At 33.1% G+C, this 23,458-nt stretch overlaps 1 protein-coding gene across 1 annotated transcript in view; it reads right to left on the bottom strand.

Moving 5' to 3' along the window:
* Positions 1-23,428, bottom strand: part of LOC144849026 (serine-protein kinase ATM-like) — a 31,027-nt gene extending 7,599 nt beyond the window's left edge. Inside the window, exons 1-48 of the mRNA XM_078705979.1 lie at positions 23,319-23,428; positions 22,826-22,907; positions 22,467-22,629; positions 21,721-21,807; positions 21,147-21,311; positions 20,840-21,005; positions 20,557-20,719; positions 20,279-20,383; positions 19,956-20,035; positions 19,405-19,465; positions 18,920-19,074; positions 18,317-18,424; positions 17,844-17,984; positions 17,475-17,603; positions 16,949-17,134; positions 15,507-15,789; positions 15,114-15,239; positions 14,699-14,935; positions 14,039-14,210; positions 13,542-13,711; positions 13,195-13,224; positions 13,019-13,101; positions 12,434-12,589; positions 11,925-12,149; positions 11,531-11,642; positions 8,824-8,991; positions 8,161-8,321; positions 7,724-7,976; positions 7,498-7,586; positions 7,244-7,370; positions 6,805-7,083; positions 6,508-6,591; positions 6,169-6,327; positions 5,718-5,847; positions 5,309-5,392; positions 4,998-5,172; positions 4,750-4,894; positions 4,273-4,461; positions 3,728-3,887; positions 3,425-3,515; positions 3,177-3,311; positions 2,893-3,054; positions 2,553-2,655; positions 2,131-2,279; positions 1,728-1,946; positions 879-1,092; positions 231-398; positions 20-142 (exon numbers count right to left, since the gene is read on the bottom strand). Of these exons, the coding sequence (XP_078562105.1) occupies positions 20-142; positions 231-398; positions 879-1,092; positions 1,728-1,946; positions 2,131-2,279; positions 2,553-2,655; positions 2,893-3,054; positions 3,177-3,311; positions 3,425-3,515; positions 3,728-3,887; positions 4,273-4,461; positions 4,750-4,894; positions 4,998-5,172; positions 5,309-5,392; positions 5,718-5,847; positions 6,169-6,327; positions 6,508-6,591; positions 6,805-7,083; positions 7,244-7,370; positions 7,498-7,586; positions 7,724-7,976; positions 8,161-8,321; positions 8,824-8,991; positions 11,531-11,642; positions 11,925-12,149; positions 12,434-12,589; positions 13,019-13,101; positions 13,195-13,224; positions 13,542-13,711; positions 14,039-14,210; positions 14,699-14,935; positions 15,114-15,239; positions 15,507-15,789; positions 16,949-17,134; positions 17,475-17,603; positions 17,844-17,984; positions 18,317-18,424; positions 18,920-19,074; positions 19,405-19,465; positions 19,956-20,035; positions 20,279-20,383; positions 20,557-20,719; positions 20,840-21,005; positions 21,147-21,311; positions 21,721-21,807; positions 22,467-22,629; positions 22,826-22,894 (6,939 nt within the window). The 5' untranslated portion in view covers positions 22,895-22,907; positions 23,319-23,428. The remainder of the gene's footprint in view (positions 1-19; positions 143-230; positions 399-878; positions 1,093-1,727; positions 1,947-2,130; positions 2,280-2,552; positions 2,656-2,892; positions 3,055-3,176; positions 3,312-3,424; positions 3,516-3,727; positions 3,888-4,272; positions 4,462-4,749; positions 4,895-4,997; positions 5,173-5,308; positions 5,393-5,717; positions 5,848-6,168; positions 6,328-6,507; positions 6,592-6,804; positions 7,084-7,243; positions 7,371-7,497; positions 7,587-7,723; positions 7,977-8,160; positions 8,322-8,823; positions 8,992-11,530; positions 11,643-11,924; positions 12,150-12,433; positions 12,590-13,018; positions 13,102-13,194; positions 13,225-13,541; positions 13,712-14,038; positions 14,211-14,698; positions 14,936-15,113; positions 15,240-15,506; positions 15,790-16,948; positions 17,135-17,474; positions 17,604-17,843; positions 17,985-18,316; positions 18,425-18,919; positions 19,075-19,404; positions 19,466-19,955; positions 20,036-20,278; positions 20,384-20,556; positions 20,720-20,839; positions 21,006-21,146; positions 21,312-21,720; positions 21,808-22,466; positions 22,630-22,825; positions 22,908-23,318) is intronic.
* Between the last annotated feature and the right edge of the window lie 30 nt (positions 23,429-23,458).

Here is a 23,458-nt window from a genome sequence, read left to right as displayed (position 1 = left end):
CAAGTTTAATTTGCATTACCTTTTCTAAATAGTCATCCATGATTGTATTGGGACTTGCTGTGTGTGTATCTGCCAACCATTGGCCATAAATACCAAGGGATTGAGGGTAGATTAACCGAAATACCTCAGTTTGTTTTGGCGTCTGTTAAAATCAAACAGAATAAAAATTACAATATCATAGACACACCAGTCAATTGTTAATTCCACAGAAAATAAAAAATATTTCTTACCTTTGCGATTTGACAAATAAAGTTCCGAAGTAAATGCTTAGCTGTGTCACATTCTCCTCGTCCCCAAAACATTTTTGCCATTTCAAGTTGCCAAACCCACTTCCTGGTATCACCTACGTCACGTGACCCATTCAGCTTGGATAGCTGCATTATGGCTCGCTCAGCAATCTAAAAGGAGAGGAAATATATTCCTATAATATTGTAATGGTAGCTTGATAAAAAGACAATAAACAAATATCAATATTTGCAACTGTAGTAGTGGAGCTGTACATTGGTGGTTAACATGCTTGCCTTCCAATCCCAAGGTCCAGGGTTCGATCCTGACCTACTGCCAGGGTTGTTACTTACGAATCTTTTAACTCCACACCATGCAGGTCAATTTACGCAGATGGTAAGTGGAAAACCTTGTAGCTTGTCCACGTAGAATCTGTATCTATCCTGAGCGGAAACTGCCCGTCCGCTCCTTGTTGTGCATAAATGGTCATTAGAAATAACATAGATTCTATAGTTTTATTACCGTTACCGCTCGTCTGTGTAAATTGGCATTTAGCCTGAAATAAGCATGATAAATTATAAAAATAGTTTATCTATCCCGTAATTGGTGAGTTACTGAGTGTATGAAAAAAATATGTAATATTTGTATCTTACATGGTATCGTTCAGCTTTCCTGGCCAGCTTTGATTGGCTCCATAGATGTTCTGACATCACATCCTGTATAGTTGTTGACCTAGGGGTCAAATCAGAAGCTATATCCAAGATGGATGACCTAATGGCAAGAATGGGTTCAACAAATTCAAACTCCAAATCTTGAGTTGTGTTTGTTTCTTTCCAGGATTCAGTGATTGCGTCTGAACTAGCGTTTCTGTAATAAATAATACAGCAATAATATACTCTTGTGTCAAGTACTGTATGTCTTTTAGCATTTAAGCCAAGCATCATAAGTGTTTAAATTGTTTGTTGAAATTGAAGCAATACTTCTTTCACATGAGCTAAAAATCTCTATCTAAAACTCTGTCTACACTATCAAACTAGTTTGACAAAAAAAGTCTGATGTGCCCAAATAGTAGTGATAGTGATATTCACAAATATGGTAGTGATATAAAATCATCATGTCCATAATATGTTATATTGGCACATCACATTTTTTTGTCCCTTAAAATTTGATATTGTAGACAGAGCTTTAAGATATGGCTAAAACCAATGAGCTTCTATAGATTGGCTAGAGGGCGGACTCCAATGTTATCGCAGTTCAAAAAGTGATTCTTCATAAGAGAGAGGACTGTAACACATCTATGGCTAAAATTTGTTAATCCACTCTCCCAAAATAAGACTTTAAAGTCTAAAAGGTTCCAAAAACATATTCAGAATACCAGAATTTTTTTAAATAACTAGACATATTAGGCCAGCCCAAGGGTGTCCGGTAGTGGGAGAGTTGACTGTACCATGGTTCTTGCTTTATATAATTTCTATTACATTGTTTACTAATTGACTACTTACTGAATACACAGCATACTATGCTGAACCTCCATTAACATCTGTACTTGACACAGCAACGGATACACATTCTGGTTACTCTCCAAGCTGACATGACAGAGGTCATCGATTACTTGACCTTTAGCCTTATCGATGTTAACTTTGAAAGCACCGTCATCTTTGTTCTTCATGGCAGTTAGAGCTTTGTAGATGCCTTCATGGAATCCAATATTTGCCTGTGAACTTTGACATAATATACACAAATAAAATTACTAGTTTGATACTGACAATATGTATTTTTTTCCATTGTTACAATACCAATTCAAGCCCATCTCAAAAACTCCACCACCAAGAATAAGCCTCTTATATTGAGCCAATTATAAATCAGAAAATATGATTTATGTCAACAAAATTAGAATAAACTCACCTGGTATTGCAAATCTGTAAGTCCCATTGTCCTAGTCTCCATGCAGATTCATATCGAGCCTCACTGACCTCTTCTGACCTTTCACTTGTCTCACAACAATGTTTAAGATATGTATCCATCACATGGTTTAAACCAACATTTTTCAAACCCTATAAATTGTACAAAAGGTAAAAGTTGAACAAAGTGCCTGGAATACAATATTCTTATGAGCCTAAACTTTTCTTCAGGGAGAAAGGCAAATTGTCTTAGCATTGCAATATTCCACAGACCTGCTCGCAGCACTCACTTGCAATTTCTAGTAGTGTGTATTTTTTACACCTTAAATCACAGCCTTTCATCAAGTCAACTTAAAGCTATACAATTCTATGTATTTCACACAAGCTTCCATCATTCGATGCTCTCCTAGCAACACTCTAGCTCACCTGTAAGATGCCCGACACAGGTGCAGATGGATCCTGTTGCAGGTGACAGTCATAAGCAGACAATGACTTCATCCACTTGCCTTCATGTTCATATGTGTGGATTCTAGCAAACAAAACAATATATACTGTTCAGACAGTTTGTAGGTGTCTTTAGTCGGTGGAAAGGGAATTACAATTGACCTAAAAAGATTGTATCTTTAGAGACAACCAAATGCACATTGCATTTATTACACATCAGACAATCAATTGGTAAAAACATACTTCAGATGGTGAATCAGTAGAAAACTTTGGGGGTTACTCTTGATATGGTTGTTAATCACATATATTCATATTTAGATACCTGGCACTGGTATCGGTTAAGCGACCTGCACCATAACCATAGATACCATCTGGTTCGCCGATATTGCGGTACGAATCCAGTAGGAGCTGCTGGACATTGATCCCATGGTCACCACTTAAACTGGACAATACCTCAATGCCTGATGTCTGTCCTGACCCATTCCTTCATAGTTATAAAATTTAAAAAAAAATTAACTTTGCACTATATCACTTGAATGCTGAATCTGTCCACTTATTCTCTCATTGGTTGATTGCTAATTATATATTACCCATAATGCAACTAACCTTTGTTGGTCACACCATATCTCTGTGTATAACATACAGGTGAAATGGGCGGAGCATGCTTTAGCTGCCATAGCAACAACTAGATAATCCAGATCTAGCCAAAAGTTATTGTCCCATGCTGTGTTTATTGCGTTCCTACAAAAAAACACAAAAATATATCATAAAGATAAAGACTGTTTAATTTGTTAGTAAATTTTCACTGTACTAGTAGCTAGTTCTAGTTTGAATGTGGTTGGGTAAACACTTACCTAGTGCTAGGTCTCTTCTGGGTTCGTAGGTAATGAACAACTTCTAACATCACTGATGTTGAGTGTTTACTCTTTGGTTGGCTAAACATGTCTAGAAAGAGAGATATATTATAAAATACTCAAAAAAGTATTAAAAAAAAGCTAAATGGCATACCTTAAAACAATTAATTCATCTTGACTAAACCGTCAAAAGAGTAAACGTAGAAATATTCATATATCGCTCTTCGAGGAGAAAGGGCTATTGTCGGTTTATCCAGGTAAGCTACGCACAAAATAGACGTAGAAATTTCTAAAAAAACTTACCAATAGACATAGGAGTAGGGGCTCTGTCGCTACTGTTATCACCGCAATGTCTTGCGAAAAAGCTTTGAATGTGATTGGACAATATCTGACGATAGACATCATTCCCAGAGGTCAGTATATCATGTATCAGGTAACCTAACACCTGCTCAGCAAACTCCACCTGTATACAGATTATCAGAAAAATCAGCTGAATAAATTAACTTCTACAGCTATCAATTTAACAGTATAACATATAGGACATTAAATGGTGATATTGAAAGCTAGCTGGATGCACTTTGGCAACCTCTATCTATAAGGTAGGAAACATCTTCTGGTGCTTCTCTGCCTTTAAGCTCCTTTTACACTATCAAACTAGTTTGACAAAAACCAGTGTGATGTGCCCAAATATGGTAGTGATATGCCCAAACACGGTACCAATATGCCCAAATATGGTAGTGATATGACATCATCGTGTCCATATACTTTGATAGTGTAGAGAAAGCTTTACAAGAAATCTGCTTTCCACAAAGTAACTTAAAAAAACAAGTTCAAAATTCTTTACAAACCTTAACTTTACAGACAGGCTTAACAAGTTGTAGAAATTCATCCTGGATAGCACCACTGTCGATTAACGCACATGATAAATGACGAATCCAATCCTCATGAGTGGTTGACTCGGGTTGCCATAGCGATGCATAACTCAAGGTGTCTTTAAAATCTTGATCATTTTTAGCTTGTTGAGGGGGCTTAGTTTTCTGTAAAGACATATAAAATACAAAAATATCTGGGGGCCAATAAAGCCATTTAACATGCATCACTGAACATTTGCCATGCTTCAATGGATGTTTAACATGTTTCACTGAGCAGAACATTTGTTTCTGATTGGTTGATAATCAGATTTTGAGTACTTCAATAATTTTTTAAATAACTCCTAAACTCCACCAAACTATCACCCCCACTGAGCCCATAGACCCTGCATCCAGCAAAGTGGTTTTAGTCTCACAACAGCACTTTTAAAATTCAACAATGTTTTATTTAAATACCTTTTTCTTGTTAGGTCTGAATGGGTGCAAGTATACAAAGAGTTGATCAATGTTTCTGTCCACGTAGTCATCTCTGAAGGCAATTCCAGATGGGGTTGCTAGGAGACACTTTAAACATTCAACAGCAGCTTGTTTTGTCTCAATACTAAAAGGCAAATTAATTTAAAGTACTTTTTATTAGAAGAACAGCAGTCTTCATCCAAAAAAATTATTAAATCAATTTTTCAATGAGATGAAAGTATACTTACCATGCATCGGTGAGGTAAGACTTTAGTAAGTGGATTATTGTACATCTACGAACCATGTGTGGTTCATCCGCATAAACTTCAACAGCCGTTGCGTAACTCTTATTCTCTTCTGATTGGCGAGATTTCAGTGACACGGTGCTAAGGTCAACTGGGCCTATCTCTCCTAAACAACAGGCTAGAAAAACAAATTACATACAAATTGTTTGACAAAAACATTGTTTTAGGGCAGTTGTTAATAATTGTTTAATGATTAATGTATGTTATTGTTTCAATCCCCATCACATTTCATATTTATTGATGTAAAAACGTACCAGCCTGTTGTTTGATAGCATTGTCTTGGTTACCAGATCGTCTACATACACTCACTAAACTTGCAATCAAATTTCCAATGCTCTCTGAAAAAGAAAAACAATACCAATATAATCATCTTCAATGTTAAGCTCTGTCTACACTATCAAACTAGTTTGACAAAAAAAGTGTGATGTGTCCAAATATGGTAGTGATATTCCCAAATATGGTAGTGATATGACATCATCATGACCCTATATGGGCACATCACATCTTTTTGTCACATATAGTTTGAGATAGTAGCCAAAGCTTTAGAATTCTTGGACAGAAGCCCAAGTAATGTAATAGCTAGCCAATCATCTGTCTTATTTCAGTTACCATATCACCAGCATTGATGTTTTTATTTTTCTGCTGCAATTGTTTTCTCCATACCTAAATTATCTGTTAAAAGCAGTTTCATTTCATCTCGACACTCTGATAATTTTTTATGCAAAAGCTGAAGACCCTCAAGAGAAGGCACGTTGTTGTTTTGGCCATCACACACAAGAAAATGATTTATTTCCTGAAACAAACAAATATTATACTTTATATCACTTTTTACATGCAAATAGATTTATTATGGTAATGTACCAGCATTATAAGAAATAACAATTGAAAACTGGAGCCGCCTCAAGGAAGTAAGCAAAGCAACCGAAGCAGGAACTTCAAAAGACTTGAAACATCAGTAAATCAGTAAGAGGCATGTTCCAAAAATAATGTAGGCTCAAAATAAGTCCAAAATATCTTCACCAAAAAAAAAAATGTGATTTAACCAATGAAGCTACAGTTTTTAATCTATAGCAAATTTTGTAATAATTAAACCAACATGTATAATTGAGCATACCTCAAGAAGGTTGAACTTTGAACCCATATACTTGGCAACATCCAATGAACTCCTAGCAGCGTTCAGACAGGGTACATCTGGTAAGGGGTCAACGTACTGTAAACTATCTGATATCTTTTTGCTGCCCTCAACCACTAGTAGGTTTACTAATAACACAGCCTAGAATATAGATATTCATATAAGAGAATTTGAAATTAGAAATTTCACTATGAATCCTTCAAAGCTGTAGCATAAAAAGACCAGTGTGCTATACTCTAAGAAGGTGACGAAAGATCCGATTAAGAAGAACTTAACTTAAGAATAATAATTATGAAATTAGAAGGTTGTAAAGTTACATACTTGATTGCTAAGGATTAAGTTTCTTTCTTGTTTTGCTAGTGGAATAAGCACTCTTACAATAGACACTGCAAGCTTTCCAAGCTCCTGAAAAAATAAACATTTTATATTAAGTACTTTCTCCATCACTGTCAATTTGTTCGAATAAATATTGTGCAACTTTGTTTTGTTTTTCTAATCTTGTTCTAGAATCCATCAAAACTATGTCAAGGAATTGTTGAGTGATGTCCAACATGTGCACAATAAATAATTAACTTGTTCCTTGGGGTCATAGGTCATCACTAACTTCCTAATACTCACCTTATGGCAACATCCAAGAGCAACTTGGCAAATCTGATGAATGACAGAAACTGCCAACAGACAAGAGCTGTCATCCTGACAACCAGATATGATCTGAAGGAGAGTGTGGATGGTATCATGAAGAACAAACGCCCAAGCGCCACCCAGACCAGTATCAAGTTCCTTCAGAAGGAGCGTCACAAAGAATCGATAGCAAGTCAGTAGTCTTTGCTTTTCATAGTGGCAGTGACTTTGCTGCAGCTTTACTTGTAAGTTGAGAAGAATGTTTTGAATGCTGTCCTGGTTATTAAAATTAAGAGTTTATTAAATTGTTACAATTCTTTGTTTCTTTATTTATTTCCTTTTATCAGACACAATCATAAACATACATAAATAAGCAATAGTACAAAGAGAAAAAAAATATATCTGAAAATAATAAAAGACCTCAATTACTACTTACAGGTGATCTCGACAGAAGTGATATGAGAGTTTTCTGAGAATTTCCATGACATGCTGTTAAATAATCCAAGGTAGCCTGGATAGTGTAGGCTAGAAGGTAAGGTGGATTAGGCTCTGGGCTACAGCCACTTGGAGTAAGAAAAGAAAACAATAGTTTTGCATCTCAAAATCATCTTTTTAGTAGGCTTGTTTAAAGAATACTTTTAGTAAGTAGAAGAAATCTATAATCAAGTTGTAAATAAACATATGTTTTACCTGCTTGAGTTCAGATCAGGGTCATAAAGCATCAGCAACAACTCGACTACAATCGTGTCCAAGTTACTCTGAATAAGTTGATCAATCTCCTTCATAAAAAATAAATGTTCAATGAAAATAAATACAAGAATTAAGAATATCAAATTTGATGCTTCAAAAGCGATTTGCATTATACATACTATATCTACTTTTGACAATCTTTGTGCCTATAAGTAAAAACATTTACCCTTTTTCCTAATTTTTCTTCCAACAATTTAAACGAAGCAGTAGCCTGTGCTTTCTTTTCCACATGAGACATGTTATTTGCTTCGTCCTCCTGCACATGAGCAAACAACGGCAAGATATGCACAATGCATTGTGGGAAGTCTTCTTGTATAAGTTGCTGTGTGGTCATTCCTATCTCTTTGGCAATCTTTTCAACATGATCAAAATTGTCACGATACATGACCAAATATGGAATGATGGTGCGATGGTATTTTCTGTACATAAAAAAAGTAATAAATTGCGAATTTTATAATTAATTTAGAGAGCTATTTAAATTAAAAAATTAAAATAAAACTATGTATAATGGACAGATTTATCTTGTAATTTCTGTATAAATTAATGTTATATTATCATTATTTATAATTAATGTAATATTAAAACTATAACCCAGTTACATACGTGAAGAATTCTGCTTTGGTCCTGCAATCAATAAGTTGATAAGGAAACTCAAATATGTGATAGCCTACATCCAGCCACTGACTTATCAAGAAACCAAGATGTGACTGCAAAAAGGCTAATGATGATGGATAACTGAGGCTGGATGATATACTGTGCACCACCTACAATATAATATTATATTTTAAGCTCTGTCTACACTATCAAACTAGTTTGACAACAAAAGTGTGATATACCTAAATATGGTAGTGATATGACATCATCATGTCCATATATGGGCACATCACATTTTTTGTCACATAAAGTTTGATAGTGTAGACAGAGCTTTAAATTAACAAAATGTACTATCATCAAACAGTAACAAAAAAAAGAAGACAACATCAATAGCAACAGAAAAATAATCAAAGGGTAAATTTTACTACTACTTGAGGAAGAAACAATTTTAATAATTGCAGTGAAAAATATCTAGTTTGTAAAAATCCAATTGGAAAACCAAAACAATGTAAGTGAAAGGAGTTTTGAATATTAAAAAATATTGGAATTTCCGAATGAATAATTATTTACCTTATTAAAACATAATTAGTGACAAATATGATTACACAATATATAATAAACCACAATTTACTTAAGTGATTTAACTTAAAAGTTGTTTTTTTATTTACTCACCCTGCTGATATGAGACGTAGTAATTCCGTTCAGTTTGACGGTCTGTGTAAGAGCAAACACTGTTTTCTTCTGACATACAATACTTGATTTTGCTATTGTAGCCAACGTATGAAGCAAGGCTGAACTTCTGTTGACAAACTCATCACTACAATCTCTTGCACCAGGCTCCTTGACAATGTCAGTCAAAAATATATTTAAAAATAATTATTTATTTTTATTTTTATTGTATGAAAGTTTGTAGACAGGTTTGTAGAGGCAAAGTAACCACATACAGTAGCCATTAAAGCTCTGTCTATACTATCAAACTAGTTTGACAAAAAAAGTGTGATATGCCCAAATATGGTAGTGATATGCTTAAATATGGTAGTTATATGACATCAAGTAAATTTTCTTTTGGATGATCCAAAGTCAAATAAAAATCGTAAAGCTTACGTTTTTTACTCTAGCTTTCGCTGGTCAACGACGCAGCTTAATCATGAGTGAGTCTCTGTGACTTGGACTTGTTACCATTAGATTTCGTATATGGTATAGCGCCATCTATAGATCGTTCAGGTTTTCCCAAATGGGATTGTCGGGGCCTCCTCTTTAGTAAGTTATTGTACAATTTTGGGAGTTCCAAACCGCCGTCATCTCTGTTCATAGTGTTACCATGTTTTCTTATTTTTATTGATTCTTTTATTGGGAGGGCAACAGTGATTCTAAACAAAGCTGATTACATACAAAAAGTCCAAGGGATGCTCAATGACGATAAGGTATACCAAGCCTTAAACCACAACCCTACCAAAAGATACAAAACACAGTATGTTAAAATATTAAAACGGCTCCTAGATGAAAAGAAAATTAGCAATAAAGAGAAAGCTACTTTATTCCCAACTGAGGAAATCACACCAAGGTTATACTGTTTACCCAAAATCCACAAACCTGATGTTCCACTACGACCTATTGTGGATTGCATAAATACCATTTACTATAACTTGGGCAAAAAATTAGCTGAAATCCTCTCTCCGTTGGTTGGCACCTCCTGCCACCACGTCGACAATTCAAAACAACTAGTTGAGGAACTAATCACGCTTGACATTCCTGAAAATCACACATTTGTCTCGTTTGACGTAGTGTCTCTTTTCACAAAAACCCCTACCGAAGAAGCCATAGAAATAGTAGAAAGGAGACTTTCACAAGATAAAACACTGAAAAAACGCACAAACATGGTCATCAGAGATATAATAGATTTACTATCACTTGTAATTAATACCACTTATTTCAGCTTCCAGGAAAAAATATATAAACAGATTGGCGGTATTGCCATGGGCAGTCCCATCAGCCCGATCGTTGCAAATCTGTATCTGGAGGACTTAGAAGAAAAAGCACTGAAAACAGCACCAGACGGAATGAAGCCAACATATTGGAAAAGGTATGTTGACGACATATTAGCTCTCATTCCAGAGGGATCAGCGGAACATCTAAACTCACACTTAAACACAATTGACAAAACAGGTAACATAAAATTTACAACTGAACATATGTCTAACAATACATTACCCTTCTTAGACATCATAATTACACTGAACAATGGAGACCTGACGACGACAGTTTACAGAAAAAAGACCCACACAGACCAATACTTAAATTTTCACTCCTGCCATCCATTGGAACACAAGTTAAGTGTGGTAAACACTCTGGTTGACAGATGTGAAAAAGTTGTCACTAAAAAAGACGAAAAACTAACAGAAATGAAAAAGATCAAACATGCGCTCGTTGGGTGCGAGTACCCCAATTGGTCCATGGACAAGATAATCCAAAAAAGATCGGAGAAAGGAAAACAAAATGTCAAACAAAAAACAAAAGATACAACCAACAAAAACAAAGGAAACATAGGGATACCATATATACCAAGAATATCAGAAAGAATTAGACGCTGCTTATCTAGTTACAATGTCAACACTTATTTTACTCCACAAAACAAATTAAGAAATCTTTTAGTTCACCCAAAAGACAAAATAAAAAATGATGACAAATCTGGTGTAATATACCAAGTAAATTGCAACAACTGCGAAAAAGCATATATAGGAGAAACAGCTAGAACCTTATCCACAAGGATAAAAGAACACAAAGCAGATGTCACTTCACATTGTACCATTAGGGATCCTAACACGTTCAGCCAGAAATTCAGCTTCAGAAATTGTTCATAACTCAGCTATCACCGATCACATGACCACTCACACTCACTTACCAAATTGGAACGTAAAAATACTAGGCACGGAATCTTCATGGAAAGACAGAAAAATAAAAGAATCAATAAAAATAAGAAAACATGGTAACACTATGAACAGAGATGACGGCGGTTTGGAACTCCCAAAATTGTACAATAACTTACTAAAGAGGAGGCCCCGACAATCCCATTTGGGAAAACCTGAACGATCTATAGATGGCGCTATACCATATACGAAATCTAATGGTAACAAGTCCAAGTCACAGAGACTCACTCATGATTAAGCTGCGTCGTTGACCAGCGAAAGCTAGAGTAAAAAACGTAAGCTTTACGATTTTTATTTGACTTTGGATCATCCAAAAGAAAATTTACTTGAATACTATACAGTGATCCAGATGAACCTTTTTACTAATATATGACATCACATTTTGTTGTCACATAAAGTTTGATAGTGTAGACAGAGTTTAACAGTTATTAAAGTAAAATCTGGTGACAAACCTGTTTGGGCATGGCCTCTTGGGCCTTCTGATAGATTAAGTCAAAAGCTGAATTCTGAATATCTTTTGAGAACATACGCCATGTTGCATCCTCACCTGGGAACTGAAACAGACTACAAAGCAAAGAAATATTGACATACAGATGTCAAATAAGATAAAAAAAAGATCATAACACAATGCTTAATAAATATTTAAGGGTTTCACATGTTCACAGTTTCAATGATTCAGTGAATACAGCTATAGGATTTTGGGATAGCTACATACAACCCACCAAGCTACTTACTATTGCACTCCCATAGGATTCTGGGATAGCTACATACAACCCACCTAGCTACTTACTATTGCACTCCCATAGGATTCTGGGATTGCTACATACAACTCACAACGCTACTTACTATCGCACTCCTTCGGCAAGAAGCATCTGAATCGTGTGGTCAGAATCCAAGAGGAATTCTGGGAAATCAGCAATGACGGACTTGTAAGTGTTGTCAGTGTTGTTGCCAAGTGACTTTTGCCATACGGACCAGTTACCTTCAGGATCCAACTGTATTAGTGTTTTAACACATTTGGCAATTTCCATTCTGACTGCGGGGGTGTACATACTGCTTTCATTGATTCTCCTATGAAATAAAATTTTAAAAAATGTTTAATTTTAACTTTACGAACGTAGCAAAAAAAACATATTCCGGCACAGAATGAGAATATATATATAAATTTTTAATTTTTATAAAATTTTAACTTTTTATTATATTAACTTTTAAAAAACATTTTATATTTTATATTGATGTAGTAATTTGTACTTTATTTTGTAAGAAGATTTGTAAGAAGATGTAATCCATCTCCTTCTTTTGTTAATTGGCCCATGTGGAATGAATAAAGATCTACTGATACTGAGACATATTACCTAAATATGCACAAGAGTTCTACAGCTAGAGTCTTAGCATCGTCCATTTCATCTGGTGAGTTGCCATCATTGGCTAGGTGACTCAAGAGGAGCTGTATCTGCTTCAGGATCTTGGCACATACTTTATGGTTCTTGCGCTGCTTTGATGCCATTTCTCTACAGCATGCAAAGTGGAAATTAAAGACATATTGTTACTATCATAATTTAATCTGTGAGAAGTGTTAAGCCTTGTCTACACTATCAAACTGTATGTGACAAACAAATGTGATGTGCCCATATATGGACATGATGATGTCATATCACTACCATATTTGACCATATCACTACCATATTTGGGCACATCACTCAACTCTCTCAATACCGGACTCTCTGAAAACGGGAAACTCTCCAAATATCACAATTTTCTTGATGTTAAAATGGTTCCAAATTTTGTTTTACCATAATTAAAAATACATTCAGAATACCAGACTTTTCATAATATCTAAATGAATAGCCCAGTCCAAGGGTGTCTGGTATTGGGAGAGCTGAATGTACATGTCATTGTTATAGATGGTGCAAGAGTACAAACACATACATTTGTGTTACCTTAGTGTTTTTAACAAAATGTCCGCCGTTGAGCCACTGAGACGGATGCAAGATGATGAATAGATTTCAATGATACAAAAACACTGAAATAAGAAAGTTATTAACAAAGCATAAGTTTAAAAAAAGGAAGACATGTTCATTGGTAATATTTAAAATAAAAAACAAACTTTACTTACAGATTGTAAACCAAATGATGTTGATTTATCCTGTAATGAAAATGAAATTAAAATATTTGGAAATGAATTAAGGTCATCAAGGTCATCTTAAGGTAAATTTAATGGGGAATAACCTGCGACAATGATTTTGACACTTTATTTAACTTATTAAAACCATATTAATCTTTTGATTCGTGTGAATCTTCATTTTGATGTGTTTTATTGTACACTTTTTATATGTTTCTCCTAAGGGAGGTGAGTAAATTTGAATTTGAATAAGTTCTGTTTAAAACAATGTTGTCCATCATTTGTATACTGTATTGGTTATTATTATAAAAATGTTTTCATAGACAAGTTACAATACAAACCTCAACATTCAGGTATGTTAGTAGTTTTTCCATCACATTAGAAGAAGTTCCAGACAAGACATCTGGATTGAATGACCTCAGACAACTGTAGGATGTCAGTAGATGTAAACACATGAGTGAGAGCTGTTGTCGAGGCAGTAGGCTTTGGTTGGATACAATACTTGGACGATCTGAAAATACAACAAATTAGAAATAAATATTGCAAAGAATTTATTTTTGAATAAAAGTTTATGATTTTATGATGATATTATACAAGATTATTATACAACATATATTAAACTGGATTATTTCATTTCAAAGTTTCATTTAATTCACTATTCAGTCTTTTTCTAATTCTACTAATCACCAAAAACAGCATTTCTTTTCTGTAAAATGCATTAAAATCCAATTTCTGAAAAATCAGACAATTTGGTCCAGTCCAAGAGTGTCTGATTTTTTAAGTACAAGTTAACTACAGGCATTAAACTTGTTTGTGTAAATAAGAGTAAGTATATGACCTTTGACCTGTATGCTGTCCTCAACTTGAACTTTCTTTACGGATTCAATGTCACCAAATCCATCGTCAAAACTTTCACTAGAGTCTGGCAAGTCTATGTCCATCGCATCATCATCAAACGGGTCATATTCAACATCTCCCAACGGACTCCTTTGCTTTAGTGGGTTTAGAATCTAAGTGCAAATAAATATTATCCATTAAACTCTGTCTACACTATTAAACTTTATGTGACATGTGATGTGTCCATATATGGACATGATGATGTCATATCACTACCATATTTGGGTATATCACTACCATATTTTGGCACATCAGACTTTTTTTCCAAACTAGTTTGATAGTGTAGACAGAGCTTTAGTCAAATTTTGTGGCTGGGTAAACTGGGCTCTACTACTACGATATAATATGTCGGAGAGAGGCTCTACAACAATAGAAAGTACCCTCTATATTATCAAAAATCTGTTTTAAAGCTCTGTCTACATTATCAAACTTTATGTGACAAAAAATATGATGTGCACTTATATAGACATGTCATATCACTACCATATTTGGGCATATCACTACCATATTTGAGGCACCATACTTTTTTGTTAAACTAGTTTGATAGTGTAGACAGGGTTTTAGAAAGTGCTTTAGAATCTACTGATTATACTGTGAATACCTCATTATTAGTGATTTTAAATAAATGTTTGATGAAGGCAGCAGGTACAGCATCTCTACTTATCTCTGTCACTGCATTCACTACATCAGTTGGCATTTCTGTTTCCTCCTCTTCTAGTGCAAACAAAGGTGTCCACCTTGATAACACGCTGGACACAAATTCAATCTGTGTATCAATGGGCAAATCTTTCTTTTTGCATATTCGTAACAAACATTCCCACGCATTCTGCTGTAATTTCTATGAAAAAACAAACAAATTGAGCAATTATCAAATTAATTTAACGAAATATGTGCCTTCTTCACACGATGCTTTACAAATACCTTTAAAACCTCTATCATTATGTTATGTGAATATAAGTAAACGTAAACATTACTTAATTACGTTTATTTATTTACAGAATTAAATGTTAAATTACCTTAAACTGTTTGCATAGTTTGCAATTTGATAACTTATCGAAGGTCAACATTTGACCTTTAAGCAACTGCATTAGCACCTTCTGAATGACAACAGCCAATAGCAACGCATACTCTACAGCTTTATCCTGTAAATAGTAAATAACAAATAAAATTACAAGACAGAGAAACAACACACGCAAGTACTTGAAATTGTACTTCACGGTGGCACTGTAACCTGGTTGAAATGTTGGCTTACTAATTCCCAGTTCTGGGTTCAAATCCCGACTGTAATATTATCAGGTTATATTTTGAATAAATTTTATTTTAAGCGTGTATTTTCAACCAACATGGTGACAAGTTGACACAATGTTTTTCAAAATTTCAATTTCTATAAAGTGTTTTATAAGTCTCACCTGTACTACTGCAGCCTGTACCACTTGATTTGTAGCCTCATCCAATCTCTCAATCATCATCTCCAATACCTCCTCATAGATTCTCTTTGTGCCGTCCATTTCCTTAGGCCTAGTAACTTGTTTCTTTTCTTCCTCCTTCTTTAAGATGAAGCCTGATGTAAGGTATGACTGTGCTGCATCCTCCAAGTAGTTGCTACTTGGCCTTGAATGTGCGGTTGTTTCAATTGTTGGTGTCTGTTCAACTAACGACACAAGCACTTTAGCAAATAAAGAAGCCGACACACTGAAACCAAAACAGAAGTAAACAATGTTTATTTTATTTAATGATGTATTTAATAAAAATAATTATTAAAGATGTATTGTCCCTTGAAACACAAAAAAATGAAAGTCAAAATATTCTAAATTTAAATTGGCCATATCAAAGTAATATTAAAGTTATTCACTTTAAGTCGAAAATTCAAGCCAAAAGCAACAAGTTTACGTAATTAACAGGTAAATTAGTTTGATTACATTTCATCTGGAAAATCGTCGCGAGCGAAAGTAAACAAAGATTTCAAACCACGAGTACGCATTATGCATATGCTAATTAGGATTGTTTACAACTCGTCAAGGTTAAGAAGGTATTTTCACACAGATCGTGAGGAAGTTATATGATTATGCATACAGAGCAGTATACAGAGTACCCAAACAAGCGCGTTTCATTATGGGATATGTTTTGATTGAAAACTTTGACTGGAAGTCAAAGTTTTTTTTTTAACAAAAAAACGTCTGTATTTCAGTTAAATGATTTTTTTTTCGACAAATTTTTGGTGATAGTTAATAACTATTATGATACTTCAAAATGACCCACCTTTTTTCGAAATCTGTTATTTTTTATTTTTTTGGAATTAGTCAAAGGGACAATACATCTTTAAATATAATTTAAACAAACATAATAATAATTTAAACAAAAAATGAGTATGAATCACCTAAAAATTGAAAAAAGTTATTTAAAATATTTAATAGTGTATGTTTCTCCAAAATGTCTCTAAATTCAGGAAAATACTTATTACTAATTAATTATCAAACTCTGGCTTGGTGATTGAACTTTTGCCTACCAATTCCAGTTCAAATTCTGTCTCAGTTCTAAGACAATACAGTGCCCTTAACTAAGTCTAAAATGAGAATTGGTTTATAAAAAAATAGTTCCCCATTCTAATTTCCATTCTGTCATGTATTTGCTGTTGGATTTATTTTTTATTTCAACAATATTTTACGAGGGTGGTCTATCCAGCCGAAGCTGATCATCAGGGACCCTCACAAAAATACAAAATGACAAGACATAAACATGCACAATAAAAATTAAATTTAAATAAATTAAAAAAGATAAACAAAATAAAATAATGCACAAAAAAATTTGAATCAAAAGGGAAATAAAAAATAAAAATAAATTTTGAACTAACCGGGTAAGAGTCGTCTGGAGAAGGTCACTGCTTCCATCATCATCAGAGTCTTGCACACTAATGAGCCACTGCAGTAACTGACATCTGAGAGGGAATGGTGAATCTGAGAAACACTGACCAAGAGACTGGTAGTTCTCTGGAATAGTGGTCTTCTGAAGGCAGATAGCTAAGCACCTCACAGACACACTGCAGTGGTGAAAACACAACACAATATTTATATAATACATACAAACCAAAAGCTCTCTGATAATAAAGTAAATATTAATGTTGGCAGTACAGCATGTGATTTAAAAAAAAAAATGATTCCAAAAAAGTTGAAAAAGTCTATATATTTTGGTTGTTATGCCACAAGAAAAGAATGCGTTTATTAATTATCAAAAAAGTATGATATGCCCAAATATGGTAGTGATATGACATCATCATGTCCATGGGCACATCATGTTCTTTTGTCACATAGAGTTTGATAGTGTAGACAGGGCTTTAGAAATAGCTCTTAAATGTGTAAGATAACAACATTGTTACTAACCTCGTAGGCTGGGTAATACCAGGTATGAACAACCTCCACTGGTCTTTATCCACAGTAACAAGGTCATAGGTCAACAGTGTACATAACAGATCATACGCTTGATACTGGGTATCATTTGGCGATATACTCCTGTAAATGAAAGAAACAAATATAGGTTGACTAAAAAATCAAAAGCTCATTCCAGTTTTGAAAGCTAGAAAATTGTTGCCAACCAAATGCTCTAGTGGGTTAGTTAGTTCTGCTACAATTACTTCCAAAACAAAAATGTTAATTTTCTAATTCTTAATTCCTCTTTTTGACGAATTTCCAGGATTATGATTTCAGAGATTTTCAAGGAAGTAAAGAACGTAAATGAACAAATACAATTACCTTACAGCTGAGGAGGCAGTGGACCACACTTTATTCCACAATGGTTTCAGTCTGTCTGCTAGCGATTGCCTTATGTTGATAGATTTCTGAGAGACAGCCAAAGCTGAAAGACACTGTAGTAGCAGGGTTTGAACCTCAGACCTGAAACAAATGATTTGTTGAATTTATTAAATATGATTATGATGAGATCATGATTATGATCATTTAATCTTTCCAGTCAGTGTCACTTTTCACTTATTATTGTTGTTTTAGACTTTTGTTGGTAGGGAATTTTCCTATTTATTTTTGTATTTGAGGACAATAAAATATTGCATTGATTTGATTAGGTCAATGAAACAGTCTTGAAAGTATGTTTATTTTACTTAAATTGTTTTCACAGTGTGAATAAGGTTTTGATTAAGGCAGTTTAGTTGTATTGCTGTGATTGGCTTTTAATAAAAACCAATTATTTTAACTTAGTATTTTAGTTTTACCTTTTGCATTGTACTCTAGCTTGTAGTAACGTGTTGAGAAAAACTGTAAGATCTTCTTTGGGTAAACTTGACGGATACTTCCGCAAAATTGCATTGAAAACTTGAAGCCTGTGAACACAAAAATTACTTTTAAAATTACAATATTTTTTGTGGTTAGTTGTTACCAGAGTCATTGGTTCTAATCCTGACATACACAAGAATTGACAAATATTTACATGGCCTTATTTAACCTGATCTAACATACATTACAAAGTAGATCCATGTATGCGACGGAGTACAGTCTCAGGGGTATAGGTACAAACATTTGCAAAAATTAAGGCATGGGATTATAGTTGGATTTCTTTAATAATAGAGTTGTGTAATGTCTTGTGTCCAAATATGACAACAACAAAAATTTAAAAAAAAAATGTTTTTAATTAAAAAAAAAATTAAATAAAAAAGATTTTTTTTTTGAATATAAAAAAAGTTTTTTTTTTAAATTTAAAAAAAAAAGAAATTTTAACAAATTAGGTATGTGGCGTTAAATTAAAATTTCTTAAGAATGGAATTAACGAAAATTTTATTAAGAGGTGGGATTATGCTCAGTTATACTTCTTCAGTTACCATGCGATGCCTTGCAATGTTGACGCTTGCTCAGACAAATTGTCAGAGAGCACTTTCCACCCACACACTATACGACGCCTCTTGGGGGCAGTAGATTGAGTTGCGCTAAAGTCTTGTGTCATTTCACAAACATAGTCTGAATGACTGGTAAACATCTAAATAAAACATACAGTATATAGTAATAAGAACAGGTAAGATAAAAACATGTTAAAAATGTTCTATTTGTGAATCTTATATCTTATAATAAAATAATTTAATTTTTATTTACCAATAACAAACAATAAAATGGAGGAGCTTAAAATAAAGCAGCTGGTAATACACAGGCTTCTCAAAACAAAAAATTAAAATACAATACTATAACATTTTATTAGGAACAAAAAAAAACAAGACTTCATAGTATTAATAAATTATTTAACAAGTTTGAAAATAAGACTATATCAAAAATATGCAAATAATACCAAATTACAAAGCATTTCAATAAATACCTGATAAAATACATCTGTAGCAAGATCAGTCAAGTTCTCATCTAAATAAAATACTTTTGCGCTACAAAATATCAAGTAATCATAATACGTTATCATTTAGTGTTTATAATAATATATACAATAGTTTCAGAGTTTAAAGTTGCTTCGTTCTCATCTAAATCTATAAATATGTACACAAATATCTATAAATAATGTCTACATCATCATTGTCTATATCACTGTCTTAATCTTCTCTTGTAAGTAATGCAATGATATACAGTAATAATTAAGTACATTCAGAATGCCTTTTAAACATTGTAGTCCACATTTATCAATTTCACCAAATTCTGTCGCTACACTATCAAACTTTATGTGACAAAAAAATGTGATGTGCCAATATATGGACATGATGATGTCATATCACTACCATATTTGGGCATATCACTTCCATATTTGGGCACATCACACTTTTTTTGTCAAACTAGTTTGACAGTGTAGACAGAGCTTTACACTTACTCTTGAGTTGGTTTTTATTAGTTAGCAATATTTGTAGTAAAATATTATACATCTACCTGGTATTCTTTAACTTTGCCTTGTTACTTGTTTGCCTAATGTCTTCATATACTGCTTTATATAAACCTTTTATTAGCATCTTTAAAATATAAAATAAAACCTTGATAAAATGGGCAGACAGGTGACTGTATATTGTACATGATTAATAATGTGTTATTGGTGTATGGTACACACTTGATATAAAAAAAAAGAAAAACCCAATACCAAAATAAAAATGGATCTCAAATAGGCATAGTCTTAAAAATTGCTATTAAGCACTCAAATTCATATTTTCATTAAGATGAACAGTTATATTATTAAACGTGTAGAGTTATTTGCATACCTTCCAGGTGTCTTGGTCATTTGCATATGCTCCTTGTTGTTCAGAGGCTGCTCCTAGTGGATGATGAACTGTCATCTGAATTTGCATAAATTCTATCATGTGATTCTGATAGCAAAAGCAAATACAAATAATTAAATTACATAAAAAATTAATTAAAAATACATTTAACTGTCTAGTGGTATCAACATAATAAATTTTCAAATTTCACAAAAAAAGTTTTCTACTTTCTAAATTGGACACAACTGGACATCAATTACCAGGTAAAATGACCAAGTTACCTTAAAATGCGGCTCTGGACTTCGATTCCAGAAGTGTACAACGACTGGCAGCACTTGCTCTCCAAGATTACATAACTGCCTTCGATAGTTTGTCATCATGTGATGCGAGAACTTGTTCAAGGAAGCAACGATTGAACTCCTTAAGCTGATCGTTTTTTCATTTCTAAATTTAGAATTGATGGTATTTAAACAGAGTAAATAACAATTAAAGTAGCAATTGAATTGTAACAGTATCTCATGTTAAAATGCTTGATTTCCCATACCACCAAGCATTAAAACTTACTTGATATTTGGCAGAATCTCTAAGAAGAACTTAAACAATCGTTTATGGTTGACTTCACACTGATTGACAGCTTCAGTTATCAGAACATGTATGGCCTGACTTAACGATGTTTTGTTAATTCTACTGTCTTGATTCATGTAAACATTTGTACATAGTTTAATCAGGTCTGTAAAGAATAACAAAAATGATCTGACTTACTTAATAATAATAATAATAATCAGAATTCATTCAAATATGGAACCTATGATATCTACTTTAGGCTAAAAAAAATTAAATATGAAAAGAAAGATATAAAAGACCACCTCACCATTCCATTCTTTTTGTTTTAATTCAGTAACATATTTCTGACTTCTTAAAACATTCTTGCAAAGAACACTAATTGCATCTCCACCAATGGCACTTCCTAGAAATTCGTCCGAGAATATTAAGAAGATGTACTGCAAAATGGCATCACATTTTATCCGTTCACCTCCTGAAAAAACAAACAAGGTGACATGTTGGAACAGTGAAAAATTAAGCTCTGTCTACACTATCAAACTTTATGTCACAAAAAAATGTGATGTGCCTATATATAGACATGATGATGTCATATCACTACCATACTTGGGCATATCACCACCATATTTGGGCACATCACACTGTTTTTGTCAAACTAGTTTGATAGTGTAGACAGAGTTTTAGACTTGAATAACATTAGCCATGCTGTAAGCTATTTTGTGGTCTAGATTCTTAATCTAGTTAATGATATATTTGTTATTTTGCATTTTTGATTTGTATAATGATGATTTCTTTCAATTCAAATTTCAATTTCATTTTTTCCTCCTCTCTCAGCACAATTATATCCATGTTGAGTTTGCCAAAACATTCACATCACAACTTACTGCCATTTGCTACTTTCATAATCCACTTAAAAGTAGATCCTACATTTTTCTTTCTTGTTTGTTGTGATCTTGCAGTGGAGGCTGTGCCTATATAATGGAAATAAGAAAGAACAAGACACACAATCATGGTTTGAAAAATTTAATAGTTTTAACCTATTTAAACATTTTACTAAAATATATTTTTAAAGCTCTGTCTACACTATAAAACTAGTTTTGTGCCCTAATATGGTAGTGATATACGAAAATATGGTAGTGATATGACATCATCATGTCCATATATGGGCACATCACATTTGTTTTTGTCCCATAAAGTTTGGTAGTGTAGACATATGGAACAAGTATCTTCTTCTTAAACCATTAAAGATGTATTGTCCCCCAAAACATGAAAAATGAAGATTAATTAAATCAGACTTTGAATATGTTATTTTGTAGTTTTAATAAAGTTAATCACTTCCATAGAAAAAAAAATGAAAAAAAATTTTTTTCTATTATAAATTGACAAAATAAATGGTTAAATTCAACCAAAAACACATTGGTTAGCAGTCAATTCGACAATTTTTTGATTTAAATTACATTTTTTTCAGGTAAATACATTTTTTTTCTCTCGATCCAATTTTTGGTCAAAGTGGATAACTATTATGTTACATTAAAATGGCATATTCAACAAATTTTTGTTAAGAATTATTTTTTCAGTGGGACAATACATCTTTAAATCAAAATGAAAATGATTAGTAATACCAGCCTACCAGTTTTGGATTTCTGGATAAGTTTTGCCTCATCTGATATATAATTCTGAATAATTTCAAACAACCTGTTCCAATTGAGTTCACGCTTTTTGTCTGTTGCCTCATCAAGTGACCTTTGAACTTTATCTTTCCTTAACTCTTCCTTCAATGTCTCTAGGCCTTGCTGTTAATAAACAAAAGGAAAGAAATTTGCAATAAATTGAGGATTTTAATGCTTAAAAACAAAAACTTGCAAAAAGTTTACAAAAAGGAATTGTACATTATTATCATTGCCTTTTTCAACAAATGTAAATTGTATAACTCTTCTAACTGAATTGATTTAATAAAGTTTATATGATTATGAATTAAATATACTTTACCTTTTTCTGAGTAATTTTTGTATCTCCAAGTTGAAGACATGCTGAACGTAGTCGAGACAATTCACTCATGATGAAAACAATCCTAGCAATTTTTGAAAGAAAAAGTAGAAAACATTTATTTAATTTTTTATTTACAATACTGTATTATTATAAATAAAAAAGTTGTTGCTTATAACTTATCATTTTATAAATAATAAGTGGATTACAAATAGGACTAATAATAATAAAATGCATTATTTCTTTCAAGAGAGCAGATGTTTTAGCAGTGCTATTGCTAGGCCTGACACTAGGAGTAGGCGGAATAGTTTTTGCAGCCACCTCTCGTTCTCTCTCAGTCAGGTTGTTGACAATTGACACCAACCAATCAAGGTCACCAACCTATCAAGAACTACTAACTACTGTACTGGCACTGCATAATTAGCCTATCTTGAACATTTATGGAGTCGCCTAGTTGTTCTAGTTTATATTGAAAACATGTCTTAACAATTATTACCTGTGTTAGCTAAGTCTAAAGTCAATTTTTGGTTAAAACATTTGTTTACGAAACCTATCGTCTGCCTTGTGAGCACATGTTTTGACTTGTTTTGGAAATTTCCAAATGAAATGCTGCCACCTATTGATTAAAATAATTTT

This window comes from Antedon bifida, chromosome 7 (assembly GCF_963402885.1).
Source record: "Antedon bifida chromosome 7, ecAntBifi1.1, whole genome shotgun sequence".
NCBI classification, from domain to species: domain Eukaryota; kingdom Metazoa; phylum Echinodermata; class Crinoidea; order Comatulida; family Antedonidae; genus Antedon; species Antedon bifida.
Note: the sequence above shows the minus strand (reverse complement) of the source record. Positions and strands in the feature narration are given on the sequence as shown.